Source organism: Harpia harpyja, chromosome 16 (assembly GCF_026419915.1).
Source record: "Harpia harpyja isolate bHarHar1 chromosome 16, bHarHar1 primary haplotype, whole genome shotgun sequence".
Classification (NCBI taxonomy): domain Eukaryota; kingdom Metazoa; phylum Chordata; class Aves; order Accipitriformes; family Accipitridae; genus Harpia; species Harpia harpyja.
Window position 1 is genome coordinate 23824325 of NC_068955.1, and position 17613 is coordinate 23841937.

The 17613-nt window shown below is 38.9% G+C and overlaps 1 protein-coding gene and 1 long non-coding RNA gene across 2 annotated transcripts in view; one reads left to right on the forward strand and one right to left on the reverse strand.

Annotated features, from left to right (window-relative positions):
- LOC128152333 (uncharacterized) overlaps nt 1-6689 on the forward strand; it is a 141671-nt gene extending 134982 nt beyond the window's left edge. The window contains exon 6 of the long non-coding RNA XR_008238615.1: nt 6548-6689. This is a non-coding gene — a long non-coding RNA (uncharacterized LOC128152333). The remainder of the gene's footprint in view (nt 1-6547) is intronic.
- Nucleotides 1-17613, reverse strand: part of SPON1 (spondin 1) — a 204025-nt gene that overhangs the window by 24463 nt on the left and 161949 nt on the right. Inside the window, exon 7 of the mRNA XM_052810469.1 lies at nt 12194-12258. Coding sequence (XP_052666429.1) covers nt 12194-12258 — 65 coding nt within the window. The remainder of the gene's footprint in view (nt 1-12193; nt 12259-17613) is intronic.

The following is a 17613-nucleotide window of genomic DNA, read 5'->3' on the forward strand; positions in this document are numbered from 1 at the left end:
ATACTCTAAAATTGAAGGAATATTGAACTTTGTGAGTAAAGATCATGTCTCCATGGAGCCTTACAGTACTGTTTTGCTGCTTCTGTGTTAGTACTGCTATTAATTTTATAATGCATTCTATATAATGATTCAATATGTAATATATTCTGCAGGGGCCATACTATTCACAGTTCTGCTACTGTATTAAAGGAAAGAAAATGTCTTTCAAAAATCTATTGTAACATCAAAACATTATTGGTGTCCAAAATAGCATGGGTTTTTTTTTAGAACAGGGCTGTGAGCTCCTCTGTGTGTGCCTTTCACACCCCAGCTCCCTAAACGCAGAGCCACCGAAGTTCCACTCTCACAAACGCTCTGAAGTCACCAGAGTTACACCCACAGTATAACAAATAGTTGCCCATGTGACCTACATTATTTTCTTTTCATTAAAGTAATGTCCCAGTCCTTCAGATGTCTTCACCCTTTCTCACTAAGAGATTTAACAGCTGCTTGGCTTTATAGTACACTTTTCTTTTATAACAAGAGAGTTAACTACACTCACTTCTCTCTGTTAAAAGAAACTTAAAGGTAATGCAACCACAGGCACGTCATAAGGGGTTCAATGGGTTAAATGCAGCTATGGAAGGATACATAAACTTATAAAGCAAGAAAATATCTGAACCTTACTTTCTTAAAAGTACAGAGGAAGTGGAAGATAAATGCAGCATTCAACCAATTAGGAGAAAATGTCTAACAAGTATGCAAGAAAAATGAGCATTATAAGGAATACAAGGAGTAGCAATAAATAATAAGCTTCCTTATTTCTATATAACCCTCTGCTGACTCTTAGTCACACTAGGTGAAATTATACATGCATGATTTATTTTTCAAATCATTAGGTGGAACTGTGTTTATAAGCAATTTGTATAATCAAATGTTAATGATATACAGTGGATAGATGATTAAAGGACTATGATATGAGGTTTTCTTATCACTTTGGAGAAAACAACAAATAAAATTTAAACTATGCCCATTACAGCTGGTTAATTGCAGTTAATGGCAGTATTTTGCCATTCAGAATGCCCGTTAAACCCAAATACAAGTATGCGTGTTCAAACATCTTTTTTTTAATTCTCAGCTGGGTAGTCTGAGGACTTGATTAATTAAGCAATTGAATAATTTACTCATTTCTAATGTGTATTTTTATAAATTACATTCTGATACCAATATCAGCTATTTATGGGCAGTGCATTGCATGGCAGGACAGGAAATCATTTCAGCATTCTTAATGGGATGGCAAAAGAGTTACATCAACTGAAAATGGGCAACTAATCTCAGTATTTACTCACCTAGACACAAAACACACTCACCTATCACACAAAACAAAACTTTTGTGACTACATAATATTTTAAAAGAACTACAGGTACAATTTCATTGCATATGAAATATTTTAAGGGGCTGGGTAGGAACTGGAATGACGGCAAAATTCAAAACCCTGTCTTCTTTACTGAAGTTGATTAAAGAAAGTTAGTAGGTACTTTTCAATGAACTTTAGTTTGTATGCTATGAGGAGTTTGGTGTGGTACTTGTGACTAATTCTATCAACCCTTAATAAGATGCTCTAGGAAGACTAATTCACAGAATTAACTTACAGATGTTGTCAGGTCTCCGGTCTCCGGGGCTTTGGGCATTTAATTATTTTTTATCTAAAGCCTCTCTGTTATCAAAGCTGAAAGGTGCATTGATTTGAATCTTCCCCTCTCAATGCTGATTAATATAGATTTAGTAGAGAACAGCATTTGGCACTGCCATTGGGATTCTGAGTTAGACACAGCAAACGCCTGGCTCCAGAGGAAAACAGAAAGCGAGGATTTCTGTTCGGGTTTGGTGCATAGGTGGCTCCACGCTGACCCAGGTGATGGCAGCAAGTTAATGAGACATGCGGCACATCCTCTTGCTGGCACAGAGCAGCCTGGGAGAACGGCTGTGCAAACAGGTGAGATAATTTCATAATGACATGACTAAATGGACCATATTTTCCTTATGTGGATTTCCTAAACAGTTAAACAAACACTACCAGCTCTGAACAAGTCATGTACTTTCTGGCCCTCCAAAAAGTGTAGCATTCCCTACAGAATTTAAAAAAAAAAAAAAAAAAGCATTTCTGTAGGAAGGCCATTTAAGGTGCAATTATAGCATGTAGGCGGTTGAGGTGGTTTTATTTTGGTGCATTCAAGCAGCAGCTGATGCAAGATTTGGCAGCAAAGGTGTTGGTGTGAGTTTGTGCCAGGGACTGAACACATGTTGGGGGCTAGCCTTGTCTGAAGGCTGCACAGCTGCACCTTCTCTGCTCTTTTTGTTCTCGCTGGCTCAGACCTGTGCTGCTGTCACACGTAATTTCAGCACATACCAACCCTATCTGAAATGCCTGAAAAATGTAGCTGGCATAAACTGCTTCATTACTTTAACCTTAATATTTATAATAATTAACTGCAGTGAACCATCTCAAAATTAAAGCATGATATAAGGGAATAAGCAAGTTGTTGACACTAGCTTGGTTTTACCAAAATCAGAGGCAACAAGTAAACAGGGAGAAACAAAAATCTTTTTTTTTCCTGTAGTAAGATCACTGGTCGAGGCCATGAAGCTACTCTGCACATCTGTTTCTTTTTCCTTCAACAGTCTCCGCATTAAGCTCTCCAAAACAAATAACTCCAAATGTAGGTAGCACAACAAGGTACTGATTTTGAATATAGCCTATCAATATTTTGTAATATAGGTCTTTCTTATTAAAGGAAAAACGCCAGCTTTAGTTGTGGCACATGTCCACATATGCAGTTTAGAATAGAGTAGATAATTCGAATAGGTAAATTAATTTCTCAAACTCTCCAGACAGATAGGTATAAAGATCAATTACATAAATCCTAAAAAAGATTACTTCTGAAAGACTTTCAGAAAATCTTAGATTCCTGAAATAACATATTTATTTTATAGGACAACACAAAAGGAAATGTCTACTTGAAATCTTCATTCTAAAACACTACTCCATTTATTATGAATGTAATGCAAATGTATGTAATTTTGTCCTATTTCCAGCACAGAGAAATTAAGCAAGTAATGGAAAATCAATTTCAAGTAGACCTAAGCAAATTATCATATACTTTTAAAGTGCATTTTGGGGTGAACAGAAACATTGTTTCTTAAGTTGAATTCAGCAAATATGAGTCGATAAAGATGACAAATCCAAGTGTTTAATCTTCAAAAATCACCTAATTCATGCATCCTATTGTAGGTAATGTGAAGGTGTTTAAAAAAAAAAAAAAAAAAAGGCTAAAAACCAGGAAATAGAACAAAATATTTTTGTTGGCCAGGAACAGTTTCTCTTCCAAGGCAGCCAGGGAACTGAAAAAGCTATCGTCATTGCATAGGTGCCACAAAGTAGTGTCAGAGTGATTTCTGACTAATGAGAACATGCAACTGATGTGTACTTATTCCACACTTACCCCTTCCCCATCTTCCAAAGCTGGTTAACTCAGTCTTTACCAAACATTTTAGAGATTAATCTCTTTCAGAGAACTCTTCTGTCTCTCCTCCCTTTTCTGGAGGGAAAAATCCTAGTGATTGCTTTCTTTCTCTGGCCAATAAATATTTAATTATTCCATGCAAAATATCAAGGCTTGAGCTAGAAGAACATGATATGTGACAGTAAAGGGCTCTCACTGTGTAGATTGCTGGTTTGAATTTTACATTCAGACGTAGGCGTTACCATTCAAATGTCGTCAGGAGGAAAAGAGAATTAAACCTAGATCTTCCAAGTACCAGGAAAGTCTTCTCCACCTTTATTTTGCTGACCACATGGGTGTGTGGCTGACACAAAAGTTTTACATGAAGATCAGTCCCTTACTGATAAAACAGGCAGGGCAACAACTAAATTATGGAAGTTAATATGGTTTAGTTGTGATCTGTTGCCTAATAGAGGTCCTCTTACCCTTGTGAAAATGTAGTGAGCTTTGGGAACACTGAACTTTGATTGTATTTTTATGCATTTAGTAATGTTACTAATAGCTATTTAAGTATGTAAACACTTCGGGAACAGAAGGTTTGAGAATTAGGTGTTTACAGCAAATGGTTGCCTAAATGCCTTTCAATGTCCTTTTGTAAATTAGCCTCTCTCTGTGAAGTTCACAAAAGTTGCAACATGTGAGAATGTCAACAGAGAGGTTCAGCAACACATCATGTTTACATGGATAATGCTCATGTTTCAGCTCTCTGCCATCGGATGGAACTGAGTAGATAATATTGGCAACATTAATGTAGTTACAAATTGTTATTAAAGCTGTTTTCACTGCTCAATACTTCTTTTAAGTATACAACTGTATACATAACCTTTTACACAAGGATATTTATCAGTGAGACACCCCCACATTAAGGCTGTGTGAGTTGTAAAGAGTAGAATATCAGACACAACAAATGGAAGTCTTTCACAATGAAGCATAAGATGAGGATAGGGAGTTATTTTATTACATTTCAGAAGACAGTGAAGAGTTCCATTTCTGACTTAAGTGGTTGTCCATCTAACAACATCTAAGTAATCATTCAATGATCCAAGTATAGAGGCTACTTTAAGGAAGAGAAGTTTTGTGGGCACAAGAATAGCAGAAGATTACAGGAAAGTAAAAAAACCCCAAAAGTAAAAAATGTAAGTAAAAAAGAAGTAAAATGAAAAACAAACAAACACTGAAACCCCAAACAGATGAAATTCTCTAATCCTCTGTGGCTTGGCTTTCAATTCCCAAATACTGTAATGAAGACTCATTGATCATAGCAAATTCACTGCAGGATCAAAACATTCAACAAACATTTTTTTCTCAAATTGTGGCAAAAGAATTCTGGAAGAAAGCAAAGATTGAAAGAGCTTTCACTCAAGAATAAAGGAAGGAAAATGCAAAAGAGTATGTCAGCATTTTTTTCTCCAGCTAGTATGATCCATCAACTCAAACGTATTTTGGATCAGAGCATTTTTCATTTCCCATCACCTTTCTATAGAATCCTCTTCGTTTGATTTCTGGAACAGTCTACTTTGTTGCCCAGTTTAGTCATTTTATCTGTCTCGATGCTGAAAACCATACTTGGGAACATCCTGTTGCATTTTATGATATACTCCTTGCAAGCCAGGAAAAACAGCCCTAATATCTTTGTAGTCAGAGAAAAGATATTAAAGATACGTAAAACTTGAAATGGACAGGGATTGATGGGATAATTTGTAGGGGATGATGAGGTAACCATACTAACTTACAAACTGTTTGGTCTAAATTGTTCTATTCATCTGAAGTATAAAAGAATAGGCCTCCTTTTCCGCTAAGCTTCACTTTCGAGTGCTTACTGGAGTGTTTTCAGGTAATCTCCAAATAAATGGGGAAGAGCTGCTTAAGTGGACAAGAAAAAGACTAAGCTCTGCACACAGTCAAGAGGCACAGCAAAACCACAGGACCATGACTACTCACACAAACAACATGGAGAGATGAAATGGAAACAGGAGAGACATAAGGAAGGAGAGGATAATTTTCCAAACTTCAAATAGTTCAGAATTATAATAAAAAAAACGTTTATCACTTCAGTGTGCACTGGTTGTAACTGAGAATGGACTGAGGAGGTAAAAAGGTTGGAAAGCAGTGGTGTTTTTGCATAAAAGAAAAAAACAAATGAGAGAGGAGTATGAAAAGTAATGCTGGTGAATATTTCAGAAAATAACTAACCTTTGAATGTCAGGTACTCTCACTATGCTATTTTCCTAGATAAAATATCTTGAATTTTTGCATTGAAATATATTGCCTATAGGTTGACCTACTAATCTAAGATAATTAAAAAAACTGAAAAAAATTAATAATTAGAAAACACATGATGTTCTTAGTAATAATTACAATCATACTGCTGGAGACCCCTATCCAAACATATTCTTTCTCCTAACTAGGGCTGCAGACTGAAACTTTGGCAGGAAAGGAATGGGAAATAAGCAGCTAATTTATGCAGGGAAGTGAGGTTGTCTTGCCAGTTTTTTAGAATCTGAAAGGTTCTAGGACAGAAAGTTAAAAATACTTTTTCAATTTTTTTTTTTTTTTCAAATTAAGATTGCCTTTTTATGTATCAGGAAAAGCCAGAATGAACACATGAAAATACCTGGAAAGACACACTATCTGTACGAGTATTTAATAATCTATAAGGTCTGAGTGTTTAGTAATGTAATACATGACATACTGGAGAATAATTTCCATCCTACATCTGATCCATGTTTGCATTTATCAGTGTTAAGCTATACGTACATGGAAGTCCATATTCTGCACTGTTGCATAGGGCTGAATGCCTTCCTGGTTTAGAGGAACTACAAAACATTGATTAGACAAAACAATTACCATTCAAATACTTCTCCCTTTGCCGATATTAAGGAAGAACCATATACTTATACGGGACATGTTTTTGAAATGTCAGAAACTAACCAGAGAGATGTCTATTAACGTGTGACTCCTGTCCAACTATCCATTTTCAATTCCGTTCTTTTTTTTCCGAGAGCTGAGAACTATATGGTGAAATGATATTCCTTTTTCTGATGTGGTATCTTGGCTTGGAGGTCCTACCATTTTGGAAAATCAGAGATCCACCTGAAGAATTTGCTTTCTCCTACTCCCCAACCATCACCCCAAACATACTGTTATATAAAAGAAAGTTACACGTATGATAATGCCTTTCCCTGATGGTGAGGAATCACAGAGGACATAGTGACCATGAAAAAACAGGCAGCTGTAAAAACAGCCAGTGCCCTGACAACACTACATGGCTTGGATTTCAGCACATTAAAGACAATCCGGCTCATGCCAAGATGTGGAATTGACAGCTTCTCCTGTGCTTGACAACTGACTCTCCCCCACACCTCCCAAAAGGGTCCCGTTTTTCTTCTGGTAACTGACTCTCTAACTCACATTACGGAGTGGGACTAAGTGATCAGGATTTGTGCTTATTTTCTTCTGGTGGATTATCCCGGGAAGCTCTTATTTAGATTAAAGTGCTTGTTGAATGAAAAAGTGGGATGTCACAATAAAGGTGTCTGGATTAGAAATAAAGGGATAATGAATACAGACACCCCCCACACCCCATATATTTTAGGGAAGAGAATTCAAGGCAAGGTTTTTAAAGGTATTAGCTCCTGTGGAACTTGGTGCATACTATTTTTAAAAGTCTTGCCTTCTTTATCCCCAAATTATTCTGTCATGGCTTGATTATTTTACAAGTGCCAGATATGCAGATTTGGATACCAGTTGTACTATCTGTATTTGCTGTATTTTATCCTCCATACTGCCAAAGGCCAATGATTTGCAGCTGAGTATGAAAATAAAATTTGATTCTGCCTGAAACTCGGCTGAGAGGAAGGGAGCAATGAGCTGTGCTCTTGTTTATACAAGTAAGGTAAGAAAAACTACTTTAATTTGACAGCATGCTGTATACTGATATCATTACGCTCAAGGAAGAAAACATTCCCTGCGAGTACTTTAAAGTCAGAATTTCAGACATGCAACTTGGTAATACAAGCATAAGCAGCAGTGAAATGTTTTATTACTTGGTCTGGCACTCCTTCTCATGCTACCAATATTGCGCGCTCGGTTAGGCAACCATAAAACTAGTTCACAAAGATCACCCAAAACCGTCACCTGCACGCAAAAACTCAGGAGAGTTTTTTGCATGCTGGTGCCAAGGATAAGAAACTGATTGGAGGATAATGAAGATGAGTGATAGGAAAGAAAAAAAAAAAAAAAAAGACAGACAGTGACAAAGAGCAGGCACGTATAGGAACTGAGGAGAGGGATGATCTTGAAGGTCTTTTCCAACCTAAATGATTCTATGATTCTATTCCATGATTCTATGATAAAAAACTGACAGTGAAGTATGGCAGGATATAGTTTCCACAGCATTATATTGTACTGGGAGATGACAGTATGTTAAAGTATATTAGTGTTAAATGTAATTAACAGAAAGCATTTCAGAAAATTACTTAGTGTCATTGTATCCTTCCCTGCTTAGGGCTAGCAACTTGTCTCAGCACCTACTCTAACTTATTGTATCTGAACTTATGGCTGAAACCAAAGAACTCTCCCTGGGGAGGCACTTTGTGCCCACTGGGTCTGCACTGAGAAGTCTCTATTTTCTTCTCCCTAAGCAGAAGAAAAGCTCCCAGTTATATTTCCCGTCTTATCTCTGGTGTCATGAACCAAAGGCTTTCAGCATCACCGTCAGATTTAGACACAGACTTACACACTTCATGCCCTCAGTCTATACAGAGCTTGAAACATTACTTAATGAGGTACGACTGGCCTCAGGAGTCACAGCCTCATTGACCGGCATTGACAGAGTAGAAGAAAAGCCATTTAACTCCATGATGAATCCATGAGAGGTGCCCGGCCAAGACCATCCTCCCACACGTTATTAGGGGTGACCAGAGTGGAAACGCAAGGGCTCACCGACTGCTCAAGGTGTGGCCAAGAATTAGCAGCTTGCCTTGCTGCAGCCTTTGTAAGGAGAGGAGATGCTGCAATCTCCCTCGCTGTTTTGGAAAGATGGGAGAGCACCCGGCAGCCACGGGGGCAGGCACAGTGCCCATCCTGGCTGGCTGGTGATTAGCCGGCGTGGGCAGCGGGGCTGGTGCCTGGGGCTGTGCTGAGCCTCGCTGCAGGCTCCCATCTGGTTTCTTTTCTCTCGGGTTTCCCCTGAAAGGGGTGAGTCTGACTGAGCTGGTGCCTGCGATGAGCAAATACCGAGCCTGTAAGTCTCCTCTCCGTGAAAGCGTCTGCCACCACCTATGTGAATGTCCCTTGCACTCCAGCCCCGTTAACTGTGTGTCGTTACTCTCAGATACCACATTGACCTGGGTAGCAGCCTGGTGTCCGTGGTGCCTCATCCTGGATTCTCCACAACAGCGTGAAAATCGATTAATACTCTTACAGCCCTCTCACAAGTTTTGGAGGTAATTGTTCCCCTCCTCCCTCTGATTTTAAGTGTAATCGCTGTAACTAACTTGGTACTGTAACTTGGATAGGGTTAGCAATAAAAATCACTATATGGAATTGGGAGGTAAACTTTGAAGTGAGAACAGGCTGAATTTGCCAACTTTTGACACTTTAGGCCTCCAAAGATTGGCTCACTAGTATTATGCATTTTATAATTGTTGTAAAACACATTTAGGAAGGTTTTTAGGCTGTGCTTATTATGACACATTGTAATGCCACTTTGGCACCACTATCACACTGTATTATACGTTAGATATATAACTAATGATTATGCAAAAGAAGATTATTCATGACTTTTAGTCAATTCTTGATTAGTAAGATTGCTATGTTATGCATAATAATAGATCAAATGTTTATCTTGAGGAGTCATTATCCAGTACTTGCACAATTCTAATCTAAATTCCAAGAAGGACCATCCATAACAGCAAATGGGAAATTAACACCAGAAGTTAATGGCTGTTGAAAATTTTGTCTTCTTTTGAAACTTAGCTCATATTTCTAAATGGAATCAAAAGAAGGAGATCATGGCAAAATATAATAAAAAATTATTTAAGCAGCCCAAAATCTAACACTACCTGTAAAGTGAAGGAACACAAAACCATAGAATCATAGAATGGGTTGGGTTGGAAGGGAAATTAAAGACCATCTAGTTCCAACCCCCCTGCCATGGGCAGGGACACCTTCCACTAGACCAGCTTGCTCAAAGCCCCATCCAACCTGGCCTTGAACACTGCCAGGGATGGGGCATCCACAGCCTCTCTGGGCAACCTCTTCCAGTGCCTCACCACCCTCACAGTCAAGAATTTCTTCCTTACATCTAATCTAAATCTACCCTCTTTCAGTTTAAAGCCATTACCCCTTGTCCTATCACTACATGCCCTTGTAAAAGTCCCTCTCTGGCTTTCTTGTAAGCCCCCTTGAGGTACTGAAAGGCTGCCGTAAGGTCTCCCTGGAGCCTTCTCTTCTCCAGGCTGAACAACCCCAACTCTCTCAGCCTGTCTTCATAGGAGAGGTGCTCCAGCCCTCTGATCGTCTTCGTGGCCCTCCTCTGGACTCGCTCCAACATTTGTTAGGGGAACCCTTGCACAGCATTTGAAAGCACAAATACCAAGATTTATTCCTTTTGATGTTACTGAAGGGTGAGAATTACCATATATAAAAGGTAAGAATTGACTGGAAGAACATCTGGAGGATGTTGCAAAAGCGTTTGCAGGCATGTCTGTGAAAGAATATGCCTAGAAAGTATCTGAAGTTGTTCACTCTCAACTTTTTTGTGAAGTTTCTCAGTGCTGTATTAAACTAGCTATTATGACCAGGGGCAACATAGTTTAATTAGCTTTGATTTTTGTCATGTAATATATTGAGTGTATTTGAAAGATGATGGATTGAGACTCTGGAGCAGGAGATCCTCTCTCCATCTTTCTGTGAACAAAGTACAAACCCGCTCTCCTGTCAATGCCAAAGCCTTCCAAGCACCCAGAGCAGTCAATTCCCAGTAGTATTGTTCACTTTGATATAGAAACATCATACATAAATGTTGCTTTAAGAAAGTAACTGAAATTGGAATGAAAAAATAAATGCCTTGTTTCAGAGACCTCACTGTAGTAGAACAGACAAGTGGACAAAAGTGTCCATTTTGAAGTGTTAATTTGGAGTGAATAGAAAGAAGGCAGCAAGGAAAAAATGCTATCCACAACTACTACATAGCAAACACTACCAAATCCAAATACTGAAAATTTTGAGAGAATAAGACCATAAATAAAGAATTCCATTACTGTCACCTTGACTGACCGCTTGCATAACACCAGCCAAAAAAAGCCAAACCCACAATTCCTGTGCAGAGCCTACAACTCTGTCTCAGGGTTAAAATATATTCAAGTGATGGAAAATCCATCTCATGTTCAGATAAGCTGCTCTGAAGGTTAGTCACACTGTTAAAGCCTTTTCCCATACCTTTAGCGAGAATTTCCATGTCACAAATTTCCTTAGCTTCCATGCTACGAGGGATTTCATAGGGTGTTTTTTTTCTAGATTAAAGAAGGATCAGCTATCAGAAATCTTTTCACTGTTTAAGCTGTGCTCACCTCCTAACCTTTTTTTTTTTTTTTTTTGTGGGGCAGGGGAGGGGATAAACTGAACAGCTTAAGTCCTAAGCTGCTTAAGAGTTTCTAAGCCTCTTACGGTAGGGGATGTTTTCTGAAAACAGAACTCTTCTGCAGCTTTTTTCTGACTAATGTCCAAATTTTCACATACTTTCAGAAATACCGATGACAAAACCAGACACAGTGTTCCACTAACTGCTTCCCTTATGCTTTTTACAGACAAAACAGCACTACCTGGTCCCTACAATCTTGCAGTAGGCTGATTGCCCAGCTTCTCCAAGGACTTAATTTGACTCTCAGCTAATGGGATGACACCTTATACTGGGTTCTCATCTTTAGTCACTTCTTGTAAGTCTCACTCATTTGGGCTTGGATAATTAGTATGAACTTTGGGCCAAGCACAGATAAGTTATGCAGGAACCACCCCCCTCCACTCCCCTCAAAAGGCAACCAGTAAATTCAAGAGTATCCTGAAAGAAGAGTTTTGTCCTGTTTTCTGCTGAGTGCCAGAGAGCCCAGAGTTAGGATCCTGGGAAGCTAGCTTGCTATCTCACTTGGTAAAACAACCATGATTATACTACCATCAGGATCATGATGCTATCATAGAGTGTTTCAGGCAAGCGTTTTAAAGAATTAGTCCTTTAAGAGTTTTTTTGTTGGTGGATTGAGGATTTGATGTATTGACACAGTGCGTGACACAGGATGCTAAAAAATACTACATGTAGAATAGTACAACATATATTTGAGCAGGCATTGAATAAACATCATTGTTCAGTGAAGGCACAAACTCCATGGGATAATCCTTCTGCTGTAACAGTTAGTTAACCAAAGCATGTAAAAAATGAAGAGATGCTAAAGACGAAAGAAAGAGAGAAGCAGTTGAGCAGTTGTTAGAAAAACAAACAAACAAAAAAAAGATGAAAAACTCGTCTATCAAAATATTTTTAAATTATTTCTTTACAAGAGTGAATGATTATATGAGACAATGAGTTTAGAGCGGCCCATTAGCCAACACTCAACACAAGGCTATTGAGACATAGTATTCCCTACTTACTTACACATTTAGAGGTTGCCAGGCAGGCCACTGTGCTTTTGCCTTGATGACTGTTAAAACCTCATCGCTCTGTGAAAAGAGACAAAAGAAGAAAGTGATTGGGACAATTTTGCAATGAGAGTAATATGATTTACAGCAAAAAAGTAAGAGGTACTAGATAAAACTGTGCCTCCAAAGTCTATGAAAAATATGCTTTGTCCTCTTTGTTATCTGGGCACCTCGTGTCCTCAGCTGCACAGGGTTCATCAAGGAGCCTTTATGAATGCAGAAGGCAAGAGTAGCAAAGGCAGTCAGACCTTGGGCACAGTCTCTTTCTCTTCTGCAGGAACTGAAGTGAGCTTAAAACACCACCAGCAGTTTGCAGACTAGGTTATTTTTGCATCTTGAGCTAAAGGCAAAGCTTTCAGAGGGATGCACAGTGATGACAGGTATAAATAAGGAGAGGAATTTTGCATTGGGGAAATACCCCAAAACAATATGACTAAACTGAGTTTGTTCTGGTAACACTATCACAGAAAGATAACTGCTGTATCCTGGGCTGTTAGTCCACGCATAGTAGTTTATTGGCAAAAAGTATATCTTGGGCTGTTGATTTTGTGACTCTGACAATCCTTGTGACCAGAGCAATTTACCAGGTTAAAAAAAGCAAGGACAGAAAAATTGCTCTTAATAGGTTGCAGATCTACGGGCCAATAGGCAGACAAAACCTAGAGCCTGCTGCTCTAGGCAATCTAACACACCCTGTGAGCATGTATGATACATTATTTATTATCCTCATATATGTAAGGATGTAAAGAGTCCATGGTGGATGCATTGCAATCTCCTCCAAGTAGAGCCATTGATAGCACTTTCTCTTTGCTCTCCATTTATGCATGTGAAAATTATAGGGTGAAATATAGCAGCCACCTGTGGAAGCCCACAGTGCGGCAAAGCACTGTACAAGGACTATTTCTTAAAGTCTGTAAGAATTCCTGCATCAGCAGTTTTAAAATTTATATGGGTACAATAAACCGAGGACAAAGGCAGGAGACCGTTAACAAGGCTCTGATGCCCAAAAGACATCTATCACACTTTTTTAGAAGCGTTTTCCCCATCTCCCTTAGGAATCCACCCCAGTAATTCACCTAGAGGAACACAAAGTTCACAACTCACTCACATGATTTCTGCTGTCTTTTAAAAATATTTCCCAATTAGACTAAGAAACCCACCTCATACGTTACCAGTAATTGGCACTTCCAACAGAGCTGACCTTTCAGTTTAGTGATAATAGTGCCATTTCCTGCTTGGTAGCAATAGTTCTGATACCCCAAACTAGCTCTAGTCCATACACACCCCTGTTTACAGAAAACAATTTTCACTGGTTGTTTCTACCACTCTCAGTATTTTCTGACTCCCTCTTTTTGCCAAAGCAAGGTAATTACAGCGCTGAGGGACCCTCTCTGCAACACACGAGATTTTCCGTCTCAGGAATACAGATGTGACATGACCTCTCCCTCAACCTGAGTGGATGGATAAGCCATTTCTTGAAAATCCTTTTTATAAATACAGATGCTTGGCCAAAGGCTATACTACATTAAATGTCCTGAGCTAAGATAGCTGAAAGTCTGACTCTAGAAAGGCAAGTAAGTATATAAAGATTTAATCAAACTCCCATACTGCCAATATAGTTGGAATAAAGAGAACTTTATGATGAAAGGGAGCAGTCAAACAGCCCGCAGCAGAGATATGCCAGCAGGCGGATTCGCTGGGGCAGGCACTGGGTGAGTAGCAGCAGGCTGAGCCACCAGCCCAGCCCTCTCCCAGCATCCCTGCTGGGCTGGGCCGAACCGAACCGAACCGAGCAGAGGTACGCTCCATGCAGGAGAGAGGCATCACATCCAGGTTCACCTATGGCAACCTTCTTCTCACCTCCATGCCTTCAAAAGTGGAAGAGACAGCTTTCCCCTCAGAGTGATTTAAAAGGAAACTGATTAAATGAATGAAATTAAAAGCCTGAAGTTAAAAGACATTTCTTGTCTTTCTCTGTCAATGGAATTTGCCCTAATTTTTACTTTTCCTTATTTCAACCTCCTAAGATTCTCCAGCCAGGCATATCTTCATTTACTTGCCTTGAGAACACATTTGCATTCAAAATTATTACCTGTGTATTGTACATCCCAAAGAAAGTCTGTTATGAGCATAGATGGTTGTGTTTATTAAAATAATACACTGCTTATCTAATAGAAGCCAGTAATTATGTCAGTAACATCCAAATCAGTCACGTCTGAAAACATTTTAACGTGTGCTATTCAATTAAAAATGCATACCAAGACTGGATGAACTATGATTAATAGCTTAGTAGTAAGTGCAGAGGGAAGGAAATAAGGAACAGAGCATGGTGCATTCAGACTTCCCCAAATTTTTCAGGGAGGTGAAAATTCAGATGCAAGAGCTGAATTCATGGCCACTCCCTGAACAGTAACCAAAATCAAAAGATGCAGAATCCAGCATTCTGTTGTGCCTGGAACGAAAATACACATTTTTGGTACCTAGAGCTCCTTGACAATTACACAGGATTAAGCTGCAACTTGAATTAAATCATTGTTATTCCAGTCTGATATTCTAATTATGCAGTCATGTCTATCATGCAGATTTGTAATATTTCTAATTTAAAAAAAAAATTAAAAATGTAACACCTACGCTGTTATTAATGCCAGCGTATATTTACTTCTACATGCACTGATAGACAGACAGATACCCGAGTAGATATTTTGTACACTAAAGAGTTTTCCTTGGTCAAGTGTTTATGTCAAGAAGATGAAATCCTGGAAGACAATAGAGTAAATTCTGCTTGCTGCCTCCTTGGGTCTGTGAGGCTGTCGCCATGTGAGGTCTGGCTGCCAGGCCCTGTGTCAGCCCGGGGAACCCAGCTCCACTCGCCACGCGTGGTGCCACCAGCCTGCATCTCTTCAGCCTCCTGCAGGGAGCAGGCTTGCGGAGTTCCTCCAGAAAAGCAGTGACCTTCCTCTGCCTCCAGCCTCTCCAGCTGACCTCCACATATTTTAAGGGGATGTGATAAACTTAAGCAGCCCAGGCAAACAGAAGTTATCCACCACACAAATTCACAGCCTTGTGAACAGTCTATAGATAGAGACAAGCTATAGAAAAGATACAGTGCTTTGATTTGTGGGCCAATCTCTTTAGCTATAATTTATTGGCGGATGGTGGAAACTGAGAGGATGTGAAATGCCTGAAGAAAAACCCACAAATTAATAATATACAACTAGTTGATATAACCCGACTGCCTTGAATAACCCAATTGCACAGGCTTCACAATAGAGGCATAAAACACCACATAAGTTTTAGAAATTTTAGTTACCGTTTTCTTAGGGCTTGCTGTATTACATTTGTACCCATTTTTCTCTCCTTTTCATATTCCCAAAGTTTTGCTTTGATTTTTGAAGTAAACAAACTCTCAAATTCACGTCAAAATATGGCAAAAAGAACTAGGATGTTTCATTGTTGTATGTTGCAAGTTGTCTTGTCATCATTTATGTACTTGGCTGGGAAGCAAGAATTCCCACATAATGAAACTCTTAGATTTTGAAAAAGAAAACTAGATCATTTGCAAAATGATGGGGTGTCAAAATGTTACAATGTCAGAACAAGTTAATGGAAAGGGCACCAACGCTTTTGCTTGGAGCTGCTGAAAATCCTTTTGGTAAAGTCTGATACACACCTCTTCCAACAAAAAAAAGGAAAAAAAAAAAAGGGACGGGGGGGAAGAAATTTGTCAAGCTATATTATGCCTCTGTGCATGTGGAAGTTGTCAAAGAGTGAATTTGGATTGCCTGTCAGTTTTTACAGAGATATACAAGAGGGAAGTTGCTACCCTCTTTCCTTTTCCCATTTAAGGAAGTTTCCTCCTTGAGTACAAATCATGGAATTGATACTTGGGAATTTGTGATTGAGTTTTTGCTCAGCTTCTTTTGGGCATACTGGTATAATGCAATGGAGTACAGGTATGAAATTCTCGCATGAGGGGAGTGAGGGCGGGCGACACCGTGCTGCACCGCTGCTCAGCCCCTGCGCACCGCAGTCGCGCGTGGGCAGTTCTCATGGGATAAACGCGCCCCGTTCCTCGGCAGCTTGCCTGCACCACTGTGTCTGTGCCTCTGTTTGCTGTGAGAACGTGCTACTGTTGATGCAGCATCTCTGCTACTTCTATAAGTAGGAAGTCACGATTTAATAATTAAATTAGTATAGGCTTTCAGGAGTCTTCATGGTAAATCCCTCTGAAAAGTGTGTTTAGGCATAATCACTTACAAAACTTAGTATAAAATCTTTGTAGAGCCTACTGAAACCTCTTCTCCAATTTCAGTTATTAGTTCAATTATATGATTCTAGTTTCCAGTTGAAATAGAATGATCCCTTCTCTACATGCTTAAAGCTTGCTCAAAAAGCCCAGTGGAGCCAAAGTAGTTTCTAGATTGACTTCAATATATTTTGGATTGTGGCCTAAATTAAAACATGCAAAAAGAGCAAACAATTATCCTTTTCTCCAGATCCATGTTCTACATTTGTGTTTCAAGCTGGGGGTGGGTGGTTGACTCAATAGTGGTTCCCTATGAAAGTACTGTCTTCCAAAAAGCCCTAATAGCATGATTTTAAAAAGTTGATAACGTCATTCTAATACAGACAGCTTTACTGACAATCTGAAGTTGGTAAAAATTAATAATTTACTTTACATCCATTTGTTCCTGCAATGTACAAATGAACACGCACACAGAATAAAGTCATTAAATGGCAACAAATAGAACCCTGTGGTATAAAACCACTGCTAAATTAGATCATTCAGCTGTGCATTTTACAAAAGATTAAAAACATTTCCTCATCTTCAAGAACAGAAAGTGGGACAAAGCTCAAAAAAGCAGCATGGAAGATAGAATTTGATTTAAAGTCTTTCTCAACCAAGGGGATTTAAACCACCTTGGTTAAAGGGTAACATCCATTAAAATGTAATGAAAGCTTTCAGCAAAGGTTTTAAGTACCATCTGAATACCTTTAGAATAAAAGAGATTAGTAGGATCTGGAAAGCCACGTAAACTATTTCATGTGCTCCTGCTGCTTTTTGGTAACCGACGTGATTAGTATCTTTTCTGTACTGGAAGTTATTTTTATGAGTAATTTTTATTACTATTTTTATTTTATGTGTGCCAAATAACATCAGAAAATGTTACTGTGCAGATCACTTAGCACTTCGCAATAATGATTTGATTCGGTTCAGCTAAACAAATGACAGTATGTTATCTGACATCAAAATCAGAGTCAGACTGAATGAACTGTGGGAATGAAAAACACCTGTTTTGAGACAGAGCTTAATTTCACTCATTTCACACCACCACCGCTTGGCATTCATTCGATTGTTTTAGAACAGAGAACACT